Below are 18,233 nucleotides of genomic sequence, written 5' to 3' on the forward strand. Positions count from 1 at the left end.
ATATCACTGTATTCAAGACCCCTTATGGTCTCAGAATGACTGCTGTAGTTCTAGCCATCATATCCATGTTCCAATTGGGAACATTTATGAAGTTGCTTTCTTGGAAGTTCTGTTCTTATATCTTCTTGCCACCTTAATGTTGAAAAGTTTTTTTTTTTAAAGCTGGATACATTGCCATCTCTAACTATTTAGCTAACAACGTCTTATCCTTATAACCCAACAGAATCCATCTGGCTCAGGCCTTGGACTCAGTATATGTTCTCTGAATATTTATTAATTAATTTATTTATTCTTAAGAAAGACAGTAGCTGGATTGCTAACTCCTATGACATATGAATCACCTGAAGTGGGGCATAGAGTTATTCTCACTCATTAGCCTTATAATCCCCAAAAGTAACATCAAATATTCTTTTAGTTTCATGCTATTCAAAATATTGTTACTCTGAGAACCATTATAAATTGGGGTCTTACACTGTACAATTAAATCAAGTGGATTGAACAAATGAGAGCTATATACCAGGTAAGCTCTTCATCTCTCTAAATTAAAATGTAGCATTGTCAAAGTGAGGGCCTTAGGCCATATAATTTTTGTCCTGAAATAAAACCTATGTAAAGAAAAAAGAAGTGGCTTTATCTCATTGTCTTCTTCCTAAGGAATTATGGTTTATTCATTCATCCATTCATATAACAATCACTGAGTAACTAATTTATCTCTCACACACAGCTAGGTGCTAGAAAACTGCCATGATTTTTAGAATTATTAAGCAAGAATAACAAAGCAGAATAGTGGTGCTAATGAAAGAAAGAAGCAAATTTTAATATTTCTGATACCAGAATTCAGTGAGTGGATAAAATTTATTCCTAAAGAACATGAATTTACTTTGCCCTTAATGCATCCTGTTTTTTATAGAAAGGGTATCATTGAAAGGTTACTTTTATAGAAATATTTATAGCAATCCTAAGAATTAGTTGAATCATGTTTGTAAGACCCACATTATCAACCACTTGGTCAAGAGGAATAAAAATATCTTAAATTGCTATACTATGAGTCATTGATTGTTTTCTTTTTTAATATACTTTCTTTTAATCATCTACAGGTATAAGAATGGCAGTGAAATTGTCAGGAAGCCCTTTGATAATGATGCTTCCTGCTTGTTCAAAACAAGAGTGTTCATGCAGCAGGAAAGTCAATAATATGCTCAGGATTCTCATGTACCTAAGCCATTTTCTTTGTTGCTTGTTATTGATACTTCATAAAGCAATAGCCATTTAGAGTAAAATAGAATTCTTAGATTTTTAAAGAATAATTCAAAATAAGAAAATGAATGTTTATATCAGCACATTCATGTACAGTTTGTCTTTAATACTGCCACATCATAAAGTAGACAGCTGGAATATTCTTCTCTAGAAAGAAGCATTGGCAGGCTGCAGTCATTAAGCCTCACCACTGCAGGGGTAAGACAGTTTGCTGTCTCAGCAGGATTCTTGGAGGCCCCTGCACACCTAAATGGGCATGAAGAAGGGATCAGGCAACCCCTACTCCCTGCCCATTGGAGCTGGAGGACCTCAGCAGTCCAATAATTTTGTGATCATTTCTGTAAAAAATACGAATTTGGGTCTGACATCTTACTTTAGGATGAAGCATTTACTTCCTCTTGATATGTTGGCTATAACTTGTCATTCAATGTTCTGAGCTATTTCCTTTTGGGGAAATATGAAATTTGGGACTGGAATTGAAATTGAGTAAAACATGCTCACATTATTTTCTATTCTTTTGGTTTCTCTGCATAATCCCAAACTCTTGTCATTTCTCTTCTTAATTTTAGTTATGGGCAGTTGGAGAAGGTATTAAAATAATTAAAATAAACAACTTTTCTATTATAATAACTGATATGTATTTGTTATCATATCAATTTTTAACATTTGATATTTATTTATTTGGGGATGATTTTCCCACCTCTTTTATCCTTGTTTTAAAATCCCTTCTGAAATGTAAAGGAAGTATTAATCCTTCCAGTAAACCTCTATGAGCCAATCTTGGACTGTGAGAATTGCTCTCATTAGTTTCAAATTTGGACTTCTCTTCACCTACTTTGTAAACTTTCTCCCCAGTAGATAGGAATGATTGTGTCTCTTCATTAAAGAAATCATCTCTCAAATGAAACTTTGTCTTAGAAAACATGTTAATATTGTAATCTTGCCATGTAAGACTTCTGACAGAAAATTCTCTCATAGATACCATTTATCAAAGAAAAGTGGTATCTTATTAGCTGATGAACACTTTGTTAAAAAAGATGAGATATATGATGTATAGAAATTACAGTTCACATAGAAGAAAAACCAATAATGACACCAGTTTTGCATTACTTCCTTCTAAGATATTAAAGTGTTGCAACAAGAAAGCAAATATTTTTTTTATAAAATATTACTGTAAGGATAGATATAAAAGACTGTAGCAGAATTAGATAGTACACAAAATTGAATAATCTTAACCCATTTTATTTATTTGGGCACATAGAAATTGCCACTGAATCAAAACTATGATCTATCCAGCCCCGCATTTTACTACTAATAGTAGCCCAAGTTTATTTTAATAACCCTGGTATGTTAGTGCTGATCATAATATCTAAGAATTTTACACAGATTTGTTGGATGATTGGAACCAGAAAGTTGAGTTTATTGAGTTATTTTGCCCCATCACATGCATGAGTGCAAGTGTGTGTGTATGTGTGTGTGTTTATTGACATTCTGGCTCACCTTGTTCACCCTGTTCACATGGAGCAGCACCCAAACTACAGCTTCTCTAGCTCCCACAAAATGTCTTCCTTTAGCTTTCCAATTCCTTGGCCAGTTAGAGTGGATAGCAAGACAGTAAAAAAATACACACAACTTTTTCTGCAGTTAGCCTGCCTATCAACATAATAAAGGCCATATATGACAAACTTACAGCCAACATCATACTCAATGGTCAAAAACTAAAACCATTTCCCCTAAGAACAGGATCAAGACAGAGATGTCTGCTTTCACCACTCTTATTCAACACTAGAGGCCCAGTGCATGAATTCGTGCATGGGTGGGGTCCCTTGGCCTGGCCGGCAATCTGGGCCAATCGGGGGAGGTTGGCTATGGGAGCACACTGACCACCAGGGGGCAGCTCCTGCATTGAGCATCTGCCCCCTGGTGGTTAGTGCACATCATAGTGACTGGTAGACGGGTCGTTCGGTCAACCAGTCATAGTGGTCACTTAGGCTTTTATGTATATAGATAGTACTGGAAGTCTTAGCCACAGAGATCAGACAAGAAGGAAAAAAATGAAAGACATCCAAATTGTAAAGGAGGAAGTAAAACTCTCATTATTCACAGATGACATGGATATTTTTTTAAGTTATTTTTTAAAATATATCTTTATTGATTACAGAGAGGAAGGGAGAGAAATAGAAACTTCAATGATGAGAGAGAAACATTGATTGGTTGCCTCCTGCACATCCCCCACTGGGGATCAAGCCCGAAACCTAGGCATGTGCCCTTGACCAGAATTGAACCTGGGACCCTTCAGTCCGCAGGCTGACGCTCTATCCACTGAGCCAAACCAGCTAGGGCTGACATGGATATTGTACATAGAAAACCCTAAAGACTCCACCAAAACACTGCTAGATTTAATAATTGAATTTGGCAAAGTAGCAGGATACACAATTAACATCCAGAAATCTATGGCACTTTTATACACCAATAATGAACTCAGAAAGAGAAACTTAAAAAAAAAAATCCCAAATACCATTGCAATAACGAAAAGAAAAGATACCTGGAATAAACTTAACCAAGCAGCTAAAAGACCCATACTTGGAAAACTCTAGGACTTTGAAAAAGGAAATAGAGGAAGATACAAACAAGTGGAAGCATATACAGTGCTCGTGGATTGGAAGAATTAACATAATTAAAATGTTCATATACCCAAAGCAGATTCAATGCAAACCCTATTAAAATATCAGTGGCATAGTTCACAGATCTAGAACAAATATTCCAGAAATTTATATGGAAATAAAATAGACCCTGAATAGCCTCAGCAATCTTGAGAAAGAAGAACGAAGTTTGAGGGATCAAAATACCGTTGAAACTATACTACAAAGCCATTGTAAGAAAAACATCCTGGTACTGGAATAAGAACAGGCATGTAGAACAATGGAATAGAACCGAGACCTCAGAAATTGACCCACACCTTTATGGTCAATTAACATTTGACAAAGGAGGCAAGAGCATAGAATGGAGTAAAGATAGTCTCTTCAACAAATGGTGTTGGGCAAATTGGACAGGTACATACAAAAAAAAAAAAAAAAGGAAATGACCACCAACTTACACCATACACAAGAATAAACTCAAAATGAATAAAAGATTTAAATGTAAGTCACAAAACCATAAAATCTCAGAAGAAAACATAGACAGTAAAATTTCAGATATCCTATGTAGCACTATCTTCACTGATACATCTTCTAGGGAAAGAGAAACAAAGGAAAAAATAAACAAGTGGGAATACATCAAACTAAAAAGCTTCGGCATAGCAAAAGAAACCACCAACAAAATGAAAAGGAAACCCACTGTATGGGAGAACATATTTGCCAATGATACATCTGATAAGGGGTTAATTTCCAAAATATACAAAGAACTCATACAACTCAACACCAGGAAGACAAACAATCCAATTTAGAAATGGGCAAAGGACCTGAATAGACACTTCTCTAAAGAGGTTGTACAGATGGCCAATAGATATGAAAAAATGCTCAACATCACTGATCATCAGAGAGATGCAAATTAAAACAATAATGTGATACTACCTGACACCTGCCAGAATGGCTACTATCAATAAATCAGCAAACAAATGCTGACTACGATATGGAGAAAAGGGCACCCTAGTCCAATGCAGATTGGTGCAGTCATTGTGGTAAACAGTATGGAGTTTCCTCAAAACGTTTAAAATGGGCCCTGGCCTTTGTGGCTTAGTGATTAGAGTGTCAGCCTGTGTGCCAAAGGGTCACCGGGTTCAGTTCCAGGTCAACAGCAGGCACCCGGGTTGTAGATTTAATCCCCCGCTGATGTGTCTCTCTCACATCAATGTTTCTCTCTCTCTTCCCTTCCCTCCCTCTCTTTCCCCCCTCTCTAAAAACCAATGGAAAAATATATACTTGGGAGAGGATTAACAAAAAAAAATAAAAAAAAATTTAAATTATTTTTTAAAATTTTTAAATGGAACTGCCATTTGACCCAGCAACCCCACTTCTGGGAATATATCCTAAGAATCTCAAAACACCAATCAGAAAGGATATATACACCACTATGTTCATAGCAGCATTATTTAAAATAACTAATATCTGGAAACAGCCCACGTGCCCACTGGTATTAAGTAGATAAAAAAAAGCCATGGTACATTTACACAATGGAATACTCTGCAGCTGTCAAAAACAAGGAGTGCTTACCTTTTGAGACAACATGGATGGACCTGGAGATGATTATGCTAAGTGAAATAACAGTTAGAAAAAGACAAATATCACATGATCTCACTCATATGTGGAATCTAATGAACAAAATAAACTGTATGAACAAACAGGTCCAGAGACGTGGATGTGTGGAACAGAATAAGGTGGTTGGAGGGGACCTGGGAAGCGATTAATCAAAGAACATATATGCATAACTTATGGACACTGACAAGACTGTGGGGAAGGCCTGGGGTGGGGTGGGAACTGGGTGGAGGGGGGCAAAGGGAGGTAAAATGGGGGATGTCTGCAATACTGTCAACAATAAATAAAAAAACCACTAAAAATGCAAACAGTATAATGAAGATCCTAGAATAATGATGTTTATGCACTTTCTATGTTTTAGCTAAACTCAAGATAACGGTAAACTAAACCTAAGACAAACCTTTATTTCTTACTTTTCCTAAAAAGTGACAACAAAATATTTTATACCCATGGTCCTTTTGGGCAGGAGTAAGAGATCAATGATCTTTTTTTCAGCTTCTCTCCTGAACTTTTCTTTCTCTCCTATCGCAGAGACAGTATTTTGTTTATCACTGTCTCCTGTGTTCCTGAAAAAATAAATAAATAATGCCTTCTTTCCCTTCGGTTAGTCAGCAGCCAAGGACTGCTTGTTTTCTCTGCGGGGTACTTATTTGTTTCATCTTAGTTTCCTGCTCTTCCCCCCCCCAAGGTCATTGAATCACACTTTGATAAATACCTTCTTATTAAGGTTTACTAGAGGCAATTGCAATCGTAGATGTTTTAAATTAAGGTCTTTCATTATAATGAGTCAGAAAGTCAATGAACTGAACATTTTTTCTTTTGTAGATATTCAGCATTATTAGTCAGTCAGCATGTCCCTGCTCTGTGTGGAGTACTCTTGTGAATTCCGTGTGGTGTGGTGAGGGCAGTATTTCCTGCAGAAGCATGCTGTATAACGGAGAAGTGGGATACACACAAGTAGAACAGAACTGCAACTAAGTGACTGGAAGGCAGGAAGCCTGGGGGCAAATGAATAGCCCACTGCCTGACTAACCCAGGAAATCTTGGGTGTGTCTTGCGGAAAGCTGATAAAACTTCCTAAGTGAAGAGAATTATCATGAATATGAAGTAGAAATCAGCTAAAAATCTTGAGTGCCCATTGTATTGTATGTCAGTCATTAAAAAAAACAAAAAACCATGAACTAAAGATAGTATTTTTATAAATTCATAGGGAAGATCACAGGTTCTCATGGGAAAAAGACAACATAAGTAGATGACAAATACAAATAAGTGCGTAGTAATGTAGTGAAAATGAACACCTAATTGCAGAAGTAAGGCTAAATTAAGTGGAAGGGACTCTGAAATGGGGTCAGGGTCAAAAGTGACGGGGAGAAAGGGAGAATGCTCTCTGATATAACTCAGAGATGAAGTCTAGGGACAATGGGAACATACTGGGAACAGGATGATCATGATAGGATAGGGATGACTATATTGCTTCTGGTGAAGATGATTTTTTAAAAAGCATTCCATTGCATGTATCAATCACATTTTCTTTTAAAATTATCTTTATTGCGGTAACATTGGTTAGTACCATTATATAAGTTTTAGGTATACAAGTCTGTAATACATCGTCTGTATATTGCAGTGTGCTCACCATCCAAAGTCTAGTCACTTCCCCTCTGATAACCATCATACTTGTCTTATCTATGAGTTTGTTGTGTTTGTTGCTTTCTGATTTATATTCCACATATGAGTGAAATCATATGGCTATCATTTTTCATCAGACTTATTTAACTTAGCATGAAATCCTCAAGATCCATCCATGTTGTTGCAAATAGCAATATTTCACCATTTTTTAAGGCTGAGTAGTTTCTATTGTATGTATGTACCACATCCATCGAGGGACACTTAGGTTGTTTCCATGTCTTGGCTATTGTGAATAGTGCTGCAATGAATACAGGGGTACATATATCTTTACAAATAAGTGTTATAGGTAGTAAGATAGACATGAGCAGAGCAAAGAAGATGGGCCAGATACAGAAACTCACCAGGGCAGAAAGCCCTGGATGCCTAGCAATGGGGAAAACTGGGAAAACTAGACTCCCCTCCCCCTGGCCCCAGGGTAACCTTTCCTCCCATGGAAAATTGCTGGTCATGCGGCTTGGACCCCATGACTTTTCATATGGCTACTCATGTGGTTTAGACCCCCCTGACCTTTTCCTCCCTAAAGATAACATCTAGGCCTCAGTTGTATTTCAGCTCCAGGCCCAGAAAAGCCGCAAAACCAGACCAGTGACTCCATGGCTGACCTCAGGACCAGCTGCATTAACTCATGACCCCCTGCCCTGGCCCTGACCAATCAGTGGATACCAGGACCCTGAAAGAGCACCCCTGGAAATCTGATGAATATTCTATGGAGACCCTCCCCTGAGAGCTCCCCTGAGATTTCCACCTGCAAGAGAGACATAAATATGCTCAGGATGAAGGTCCCAGGGGAGCACGCACAGGCCATCCCTTCCCCCTTCTTCCCTCTAAGGAACCCCAGGAGGCTTCCAACCAGGGGAGCAATGGGCAGCAGCAGCTCATCCCAGGTTCACCCCCAGAACCTGTCTCCAAGGCCCCCTTTCTCTGACTTCTCAGTGAGCCAAAGCAGCCCAGCCTAGGCTCTCCTGTTACTTCTTCTGTGCTAAGCCCTTCCTTGTTTCACTGTCCTGAGTATATTTTTGCTGCCACCAATAAATTCTTACTTTGCTACACTTCGTTTCTTGATTCAAATCTTTCCTTCAAGAAGACAAGAACTGAGGTCTTGTCGTTTGGCCTGTAACATAAGCATTTTCAATTTTTTAGGGGTAATTGCCCAGAAGAGGGATGGCTGGGTCAGGTGGTAACTATATTGTTTAAAATATGTTTATATTGATTTCAGAGAGAAGAAGGGAGAGGAAGAGATTAAAAAAAAAAAACCATCAATGATGAAAGGGAATCATCAATCAGCTGCCTCCTGCATAACCCCCATTGGGGATAGAGCTGCAACCCTGGCATGTGTCCTGGAAATTGAACAGTGACCTCCTGGTTCATGGGTCCACGCTCAACCACTGAGCCACATCAGCAGAGCCTATTGTTAATTTTTTGAGGAACCTCCATACTGTTTTCCATAGTGGCTGCACTAATTTACATTCCCACCAGCAGTGTATGATGGTTCCCTTTACTCCACATCCTCTCCAACACTTATTTCTTGTCTTATTGATAATAGCCATTGTAACAGGTGTGAGTGAGAAGGTATCTTATTGTGGCAAAAAGAAGGTGCAGGGGTGAGACTCAAATACACACCATACCTTTAAAAATAGTTATGATAAACTCATGTAGAAGTTTAGATTTAACAGTTGGTCAAGTTAATTAATCCATCTAATTTATTATTATATCCAAAACAAAACCTATCCTAAGCAAATGTTTCCCAAGCCAAGCATTTTTTTTTTTAAATTAAAACAACCTTAAATACACCATGAACGAAAAACTACAGCCAACCAAATGGGAGAAGGTATTTCTAAGTGCTAGCTTTGATAAGGAGCTAATACCCAAGCAGTAAAGTAAAATACATAAAGAACTCCTACAACTCAACAACTTTTGGGAACGTTTTCTCTGGCTAGAACAGGGCGTGGAGGCTGCAGGGTAGAGGGAGGAGACAGCTTGGGTATGTAGACTACTGCCATGGGGTTCTTTTCCAGGAGGGAAAGGAAAAATAAAGTTATATCGGAGAAGGAGGAAGACCCGAGCCGCTGTGATTTGCGGAAACTCGGACAGAGGAGAGGAGGAACGGAGGCGCCGGCGCAGGCGCTGGCCCCCGGGATCTCGGGGCTGGGAAGGTGGGCAAGGGGCGGGCGGGGCCTCCGGGACGCCCCCTCACTCTGTCCCTAGAAAAGGAGCTCGTCCCTGGCTGTGGGCTGAGTCCGGAGCCCCGCGGCAGCAGCGCACCACGGCACCGCTTTTGGAGACCCAGAGCCTCCCAGCCCGGCGCGTGGTGCGGCGGACAGTTCAGCTGGTGAGCTCGGGGCGCCGGGCGAGCGCTAGCAGACCGGCTTCCCGCCTTTCGCCTGCCCCAGGGGTGCGTCCAGCTGGACAGGGGGTGAGGGCTTGCAGGGCTGGGGTTCCTCCCGGGAGAGTTGAGACCTGTTGTCCCTCGGAGGCAGGAGCAGCACGCGTTCCCCTGGAGAGTGCAGCGCACGCAGGACACCGCGCCAGACGCGCGCTGGGACGCGGACGAGAGGTACCCCCTTCCTGCGGGGAGCCCTGCGGCGTCCAGGTGACCCCACCCGGGAGGAGGGCGTGGTCAGGGAGCGTTGCCTGAGAGTGCCGGGGAAAGGTTCTCTCCTGATACCCAGCCCCTCCCTTTTAGATCTTCATAAAGTGGCCACTGTCACTCATCTGTACAAATTCCGACGTTGTGAAACGCCCTTAAGAACCTGAATTCGTTTCATTTGCTTTGTCTCTTCATCCTTTTTTTTGGGGGGGTGGGGGGTGGGGTGGAGGGGGGGCATACAGGGGAAGGAGGTGAGCCTTCTAGATCTGTCTGCACAGCTGCGCTCCTCCACCCTGGCTGTCAAGCTTGTGTCAGGGGCGTTTCCAATGCCAGCCTGAGATGGTAGCTCTGTGGCACTTCAAAGCCAGTTTCAGTCCTTGACTTCCACCGAGGTGTTCTAGGCTGATTTACCGAGCTACCCGTTGGCAGGGAAACTTGTGCAAAGAGCCATTAAGAAATGCCAAGATTTTGCTGAGTATCGTTGGCCTTGCTCCATGCCATATTGGCTTGTATCGCCTTTATTGTCTTGGTGCTGCATGGATGGATGTTAATCGCCATCCAGCTCCTGAACAACCTGGGAGAAACCAGGGACCCACCGGACCCTCCATGCATAACAAATATTTTTCAATGAGTAAAAAGGAAAGAACATTTCAATATCAGTAACTTTGAAACTTAAAACAGTGCTTGAGTGTCCTACACCATTTGGGTAAACTTTTCCCTCATGGTTACACATATAACAGGCTGCATTTAGATCCACTTAGTTGAAATGTGTGTGGTCAAAGTCTTGGCTAGGGAGACAGGAGACCTGAGCCCTTACAGAGCCGTATCCCTGAGAATGTTTCCAATCTGTAAAATGCTTTTTAAGGTTTCTTCCAGCTCTAATAATAAAATGTATCTATGGCATCTTCATAAACATGTATTGGATTTCAGTGGCTCCTGAAGACTGTTTATTAGAATGTTGGTAAACAAGTTGTAATTGTAATATCCTTTCCAAGGATGGTCTGTGAGTCCTCAACTTAGAAGAAAGCCAACAAGTACATAGTAGGCAAATTTAGCTGGATCAAAACCGAATATGTATTATTTAGAATTTTTTTTTAGATTTAAAGAGATCATTAATTTGATAATTTTCTTTTAAAGTTAGCATTATATCTTCTCTCTCACTCTCTCTCTCTTTTCTGTACAGAATATGGACTTTGCCACAAGAAGATGGTTCTGCCTACCACTGGGGTGCATGGTGCTGATCAATTTGATTAATGCCGACTTTGAATTTCAAAAGGGAGTGCTTGCCAGCGCCAGCCCCGGGATCACGGAAGACATTGATCTCCAGTGCTGGAATGCTTGCTCTTTGACTTTGATAGCTTTCAGGGAACTCAAGATAGAGTACAATGTGGATGCTTTGTGGAATTTCATGTTGTTCTTGCAAAAATTCCAGCGGCCTAGATATTACAATGTCTTCTTAAGCATAGCTCAGGATTTCTGGAACATGTATGTAGACTGCTTGCTTTCAAGATCTCATGGAATGGGCAGAAGACAGGTGATGCCTCCTAAGTATAATTTTCCACAGAAGATAACAGGAGGTAATGTAAATGTGTATTTAATAGAATGACAGTTTAGTTTTCTTAAAAATTCAGTACTTAATCATTTTGATTTTTCAAGTTTATCCAACCAACTTGTCATATTTATTCCTCATATGATCAGCTTCGATTTCCATTTTTTACTGATTTTATATTATGTAGAAACCTCAGGAGCTCTGACATATAAATACTTGATTTTATATGACCTTGGAATACACTTTGATAGATCATTAGAATTATTATCTTACTAGTAGCCCTGTACACGAATCCGTGCACCAGTAGGTTGCTGCCACCCTCCTGTAGCTCTCCGCGCCCCTCCCCCCATAGCTTGCTGCCCTGCCCCCTCCTGTAGCTCTCTGCCTCCCACTTGTAGTTCGCTGCCCCACCCTCCTGCTCCTGCAGATCCTTGATCCAGTCGTTAAGCCTCAGGGCTTAACGGATAATTAGCATATTCCTCTCTTATTATATAGGATTTACCCCCATATATATAGTTCATAAGAAAGTCATTTAACACTGTAATTAATCATATTTCATTTGTTGAAATTGTTAGACATTGGACATTGTAAATTAATTTTTTTTAATAGAATTGTTTAAAAGTATGGAATCTTAAGAGTCATATTAGAATAACTATTCACAGTTTCTCCTCTGTAACCTTGTAGGACTGGATTTTACCAAACGTAAATTTTACATTTGAGAGAGAACATGGAAAACATCTCCAGCAAGAGGACACCAACCTGAAAGTTTAACTCTGTCAGTATTAATGAGGTCAAGTATTTCCTGCAGTATTTATCAAAATTGTTATTCCTAATTATTTAATATTGATGGTTGTATTTTTGTTGATGTGTGTAATTGCTTTGTGGCCATTGATGGTCATTTCCATCTTTTCAGGTGATTTGTTTCTTACTTACAAGGCATCTTTATAAAGCATCTTTTAAAAATTCCACTTAAAATGCAAATGTAACATTTTTTTATAAAACACTTAATGGAATAAAATTGTAATCAATTTTATAAGGTATCTTATACATAACTTTGATTTTAAAATTGTGCCAAACTAATGCCAGTATTGTCCTAAAAATATTTAATTTTGATGTAGTGTTCTGTGTGGCTTTGATATGTGCATTTCATCACCGAGCCATCTTATGTATTAACATATGTTGTATTTTCTTGTTTTTGTTATCTTCATTTTTAAAAAGGAATAACAAAACAATAAAGATTTTAAAAAAATAAAATACAAAGGAATAACAAACAGAAAGGCAGTAAGAAACTTTATTTTAGTAAAGTGCAGATTGATGGGATTTGGGTCTTTAGGTGTTAGCTCAGTCATTTTTTATATTTCCTATTTATATCTCACATCTTATTCCAAAAATTATCTGAAGCTTTAAAGAAATATACCAAATAGTAGGGCAACATGAAATAGATGAGGAAATTGGAATGATGGGTAATGAAGACAGGAAACTAATAATATGCAGTTTTAGTTTAGATCAACACATTAAAATGTATGTCATAAAAACCTATACCTTTTCAAAATGACAATGTGGAACCATCTCACACCTGTCAGAATGGCTATCATCAACAAATCAACAAACGACAAGTGTTGGCGAGGATGTGGAGAAAAAGGAACCCTCCTGCACTGCTGGTGGGAATGCAGACTGGTGTAGCCACTGTGGAGAACAGTATGGAGTTTCCTCAAAAAACTGAAAATGGAACTCCCATTTGACCCAGTAATCCCACTCCTAGGGATATATCCTAAGAAACTAGAAACACCAATCAGAAAGGATATATGCACCCCTATGTTCATAGCAGCACAATTCACCATATCTAAGATTTGGAAACAGCCTAGGTGCCCGTCAGCAGATGACTGGATCAGAAAACTATGGTACATCTACACAATGGAATACTATGCTGCCATAAAAAAGAAGGAATTCTTACCATTTGCAGCAACCTGGATGGAATTGGAGAACATTATGCTAAGTGAAATAAGCCAGTCAATGAAAGAAAAATACCACATGATCTCACTCATTTGTGGATAACAGAGAACATTATAAACTGATGAACAAAAAGATAGAGACAGTAAAGCATCAAACAGAAGGTCAAATTACAGCGGGAAGGTTAGGGAGAGGTGGGGGAGATTAGAGATCAACTGAAGGACTTGTATGCATGCATATAAGCATAACCAATGGGCACAAAACATTGGGGGGTTAGGGCATGTATGGGAGTGGGGTGGGGGTGGGGCCAATGTTAAGATATGTACACATACAATACCTTAATAAAAAAATAGAAAAACAAAAAGAATGAGTGTATGCACAAAACACACACACACACACATACACACACACAAACCACAACATAAAAACCCTATACCTTTGATAAAGGGTAGCTGTAAATGTGGCCTGAGTTTTCTACTTTTCTAAGTGAAGAGGGATCAAGAGCTGTTTCAAGATTCACAATGCTGATAAGAAAAACCAAGCAATATGTTTGTGAGAAGCCCAGCTTTTCCTAGGACACTGAGCCAATAGAAATCTGTCCCATAGGGTTTCATAATGGCTGCCAGTGTACAGCACTGCTTTATCGTGACAATGACAGATTCCCCTTAATGCAGGCTGATGCCGGCACACCCAAGTGCAATAAATATAAGCAACGTTAAAAGCAGCAAAAATAATACTGAACAAGTATGCAGCTCTCTGACGGTTTGACTTGATCAAAGAATAAACTTTGAAGTAAGTGAGGGGAACTGACATTCTTTGAGTCATGGACCACTCTGAAAATCTGATAAAGCCATAGACCCTTTACCTGATGTTGTATACACACACACTCATCATTTTGTGTATAATTTCAGTGTACATATGTGTGTATGCCCATAAACCCAAGGTTAAGAACCACTAATATTAAAGAATGAATGGACTGCATAGCTCTCAGGTATCTTTTACAAATATTATTTCATATAACTGAGTTTTATATAATAACTGGTTGCAAAGAATATGAAGTCATAAGTCTAATAAATTCCTATATTAAAAATATTTTTTCTTAAGAAAGGTGGATCCTTAAGCTAAGAAAATCAACTGGTTGGAGGGGAGGGCTTACGTTCTCTTATAAAAATGACCAGACAGATATCCAAGAAGATGCCTAATTCATATTCTGAAGGTAGAGGCACAAGGTCATGGTTTTTCTTAGAAAACAATTCTCTTTTATAACCCATGGGCAAATGTTTGAAGCCAAAAATTCAATGCTATACAGCAAGACAACATAATTTTATTTATTTGCTTACTTACGTACTAGAAGCCCAGTCACAGTACAGAGGAATAACAAATTGTAGCACTTCGGAAGGGGCTGGCCAGATACATAAAGTCTGGAAGGATTAAATAAGAATGATTAAAGAAACTGGATAATTTACCTGAAAAGACTTAGGTTCTTTAGTTTTGTCCTGTGATATAAAATGTACCAGATGAACAAAAGTTATTTGCCTAATTATTCACTGGTTTTCACCCAATATAGGCAGTCACTGGCTAACAGAGTTTAACCATGGAATGAGCTCCCTCATATGTGTCAGTCTATGTGTCAGGATTAAGTCCAAGTGTCAGGATTAAGTCCAAGTGTCAGGATTAAGTCCAAGTAAAAATCTCATTATTGAAGGGTGTTGAAGCCACTTTCATTGGTGCTCACTAAACTGAAGCCACTTTCATTGGTGCTCATCCTTTTTATTCTTTTGACTTTTCTCCCCCACTTAGTTTGCTAAGGTTTCAGTTTGAGCACTTGAATCCTTGTCTCAACTGACTCATGGAAGGAAATACACTGCCCACCTTTTAGTTAGGCTGCCTAGGCGAGGCAGTACATGCCTAGGACTTGGGAGTGGTGTGGGAGCACAGGATGTGAAGAGAGATAGACTTACAGAGTCAGTGACTTTGTGAGACAGACAGACTGATTCACTCACTCACTGAGGGTGGCTGGAATTGTAATAGGCAAACTTGGGTGCAGTCTATGTGTCAGGATTAAGTCCAAGTGTCAGGATTAAGTCCAAGTGTCAGGATTAAGCAACATTCCTATGCCCCACCCACCTACATTTATTCACCTGCTAAATGGATACTAGGTAATCACCTGCCCTATTTTACCTCTCCTCTTCTTGATAGGTAAGATATACACTGAGTGGCCAGATTATTATAATCTCTGAACACATAATAATCTGGCCACTCAGTGTATATCCCATATAATAAAAGGCTAATATGCAAATTGTCCCCTCGACCAGGAGTTAGACCAGCAGGCAGGCCGGCCAACCGCCCATGTCCCCTCCCCCTGGCCAGGCTGGCAGGACCCCACCCATGCATGAATTCATGCACCGGGCCTCCAATACACACACACACACACACACACACACACACACACACACACACACACACTGAGTGGCCAGATTATTATGCGTTCAGAGATCATAATAATCTGGCCACTCAGTGTACATGGCAGATGTCCCTGATTATTTGAATTATAGTCAGTCCTAATCAATCTGGCTATCAAGTCATATTACAGACAAAAATGATATGCAACCAAGAGATACTGATTCTAGTTCTACACATGCTTTATTCATGTAATAGCATTTATGCCTCATCCTATCACTGTTATGGGCCTAGTGGGGTGTTGGAGCCTAATGGGTGATTATTTCTTATCTGACAATGAACGTAGATTCTATGCATGTCTTCCCAACTCTGAATTTAGTAGCATCATGCTGGTAGCTTGGAATTGGTCATAGTGGAGTGCAAATTGGCAAACACTACAAATGAGGGCCCCCGCCCCCATGAAGAGCTGAGTGTACCCTATGGGCCTAGAATCTAGACAAATTCCAGTATGTCTTCCTGTCTAAGAAAACGGGTTATTTTATCTCCCAGCCCTGGTCATAAACTCAACTTTGTGGTTTTCTGGGTGGAATGGGGTTTGATGAGAATGGAGATAGGCTATGGAAACCTCATAATGGCACACAGACACACATACTACTCTACATTCAGCATTAAGGCATCTACCTCCTATTCTTGGGCAAGATACCTCCACCACAAAGGAAAGAAAACACTTTCCCCCTCCCCTTCCCCTTTCCCCACTAAAGAAGAGAAGTAGCATAGAGTTTGCTTTGCATGTTTATATATGAAAAGAAAACCATCTGTTTCTTTATTTTTATTGGTTACCTCATGACTAACATTTGCTTTTTATAACAGAGATAACTTATTTTACTTTGACCAACATATTTGTTGCCAATGTTTTTGTGCCTGGTATTTATATATACTCATGATAGTAATATCCTGAGTTCCTACTCCACTCCATCCATTTGCTTTGGGTGAGGCTGGCAGACTTCTGGCTCTCGGAGTAGGCAGACTCAGATCTGGCCGAAGTCATGGTGAATGGCTCAGGAATGGACAGGCAGCCAGTCAGGGGCCCCAAGATGCAGAGGCAGTTGCAGGACTGTTGAGAGACAGGCATGCACTTTTCTATACTGGACATGAACCTGGGAGAACATAATCCAGGAGCTGCTAGAGAAGGAGAAGATCCTACCCCCAGAGTTTCGGTCCTTAGATCCAACAATGCCAGTAGTCTTAATTACTCCTAATTTTGATAGCTACAGAGTCTATCCATGTTTCTCCCCCCCCCCTCTTTTTGGGGGGCTTAAATCAGGTGTAATAGTTCATATGCAACCAAAAGAGTCTTAACTGATATAATGTTTCACAAATTCAGTTGAAAGAATTAGTAATCTTTCCAAAAAAATTGTTGACCACCCTTCTGATGCTATGTGTTGATATTTTCAATAAAAATAAATTCTATGTGCCTGTTTTTTTATAATATTTTACTAAAATATTTCTTCTAAAATATTTGTTTTATATTTGTATATAAAGACATATTTAACTAAAAATTACATGCAGAATTTATCTCAAAAAGTCTATAGAGCATTTTATGTAGGAACATTCTTTGGATCATCCGCAGGTTTTACTGCTTTCACCCTCTGTAAGGCTCCTCCTCGAACAGGAAGTTTTCTAAGAGCAATATCCGTATCAGCCAGAGGTCCTCCCACCAATCGGGCAGGAGTGCTCTCCACTGCTACTACCCGTCCAGAGAGCACCTAAAAAAGCAAAAGGTAAATAGCTAAGAGTCCATTTAGAAAATATTTCAGTAGGAGAAAAACTCATTCATCCTTTAGCTTATTTTGGAAACAACACAAAATATACATATAAGTAACTGGGAGGCAGCATGACCTATTGGAGAGATAAGGGCTTCAGAGCCAGGCAAATGGGCATGAATTCTACTTCTACTGCTTATTAGCTTTGCAATCAGGGCCAACTTATGTCTAGAAGAGGACATCAGGAACACTGGGTTATGGCATGAATCTATTTGCCAGGCAAAGGAGGCACTGCACATTTTCCGACAAAGAGATGGAGAGCTATCATCTGACCAGTGCTTGCAGCAGTTCCGTGGGAATCCTGGAGGGCTGGGTCTAGTCTGAACCAGCCCTGGGTGAGGGTGGAGGTACCTTAAAGACAAACATGCCTTCACCATATGAAAGTTGAACAGCAAAAAGAAAAAATATGAAACAAATCTCATGGAAATAACACTGTGGGAACTAAATTAGATATCTACTAAGAAAAGTAACGGAGAAAAAAAATCTTACCGTTGTGTTAAGGCCTTTAATATCTGTCTGGTGAAATATTGCATTTGGTGGTCGTTCACCGTATCTAGTGGATGCAATAGCTTTTTCCTGAAGTTTTTTTGCTTTCTGAAGATTTTTAAATTAGAAAGAAAAGAACCTTACTATTAAAGCATTAACTATGATATTTACAATGAAGTATACAGATTATATTTAATTATGTCTGGCTGCTTCTGTTTTATTAGTTAGCACTGGAATCTGCT

The 18,233-nt window shown here is 39.6% G+C and overlaps 2 protein-coding genes across 8 annotated transcripts in view; one reads left to right on the forward strand and one right to left on the reverse strand.

Annotated features, from left to right (window-relative positions):
- Window positions 1-9,224: 9,224 nt before the first annotated feature.
- Window positions 9,225-13,051, forward strand: FAM237B (family with sequence similarity 237 member B). 4 transcript variants are annotated; one of them, XM_079786372.1, is made up of 4 exons: window positions 9,225-9,525; window positions 9,670-9,786; window positions 10,967-11,360; window positions 12,017-13,051. In XM_079786372.1, exons 3-4 carry the CDS (start codon window positions 10,970-10,972, stop codon window positions 12,049-12,051), a joined length of 426 nt encoding a protein of 141 aa, XP_079642498.1. In that variant the 5' UTR covers window positions 9,225-9,525; window positions 9,670-9,786; window positions 10,967-10,969; the 3' UTR covers window positions 12,052-13,051. The 4 variants fall into 4 exon arrangements, with proteins under 4 accessions (XP_079642498.1, XP_079642495.1, XP_079642496.1 ...); XM_079786369.1 differs by having other exon boundaries at window positions 9,405-9,525; window positions 9,670-9,750; XM_079786370.1 differs by having other exon boundaries at window positions 9,423-9,525; window positions 9,674-9,750.
- A 3,536-nt stretch (window positions 13,052-16,587) lies between these two features.
- CFAP69 (cilia and flagella associated protein 69) overlaps window positions 16,588-18,233 on the reverse strand; it is a 55,488-nt gene continuing 53,842 nt past the window's right edge. For all 4 annotated transcript variants that reach the window (XM_079786311.1, XM_079786310.1, XM_079786312.1 and 1 more), the window contains 2 exons: window positions 17,995-18,099; window positions 16,588-17,448 (listed from right to left, as the gene is read on the reverse strand). In XM_079786311.1, coding sequence (XP_079642437.1) covers window positions 17,281-17,448; window positions 17,995-18,099 — 273 coding nt within the window. In that variant the 3' untranslated portion in view covers window positions 16,588-17,280. The remainder of the gene's footprint in view (window positions 17,449-17,994; window positions 18,100-18,233) is intronic.

Source organism: Cnephaeus nilssonii, assembly GCF_951640355.1.
Source record: "Cnephaeus nilssonii genome assembly, chromosome: 12".
NCBI lineage: Eukaryota > Metazoa > Chordata > Mammalia > Chiroptera > Vespertilionidae > Cnephaeus > Cnephaeus nilssonii.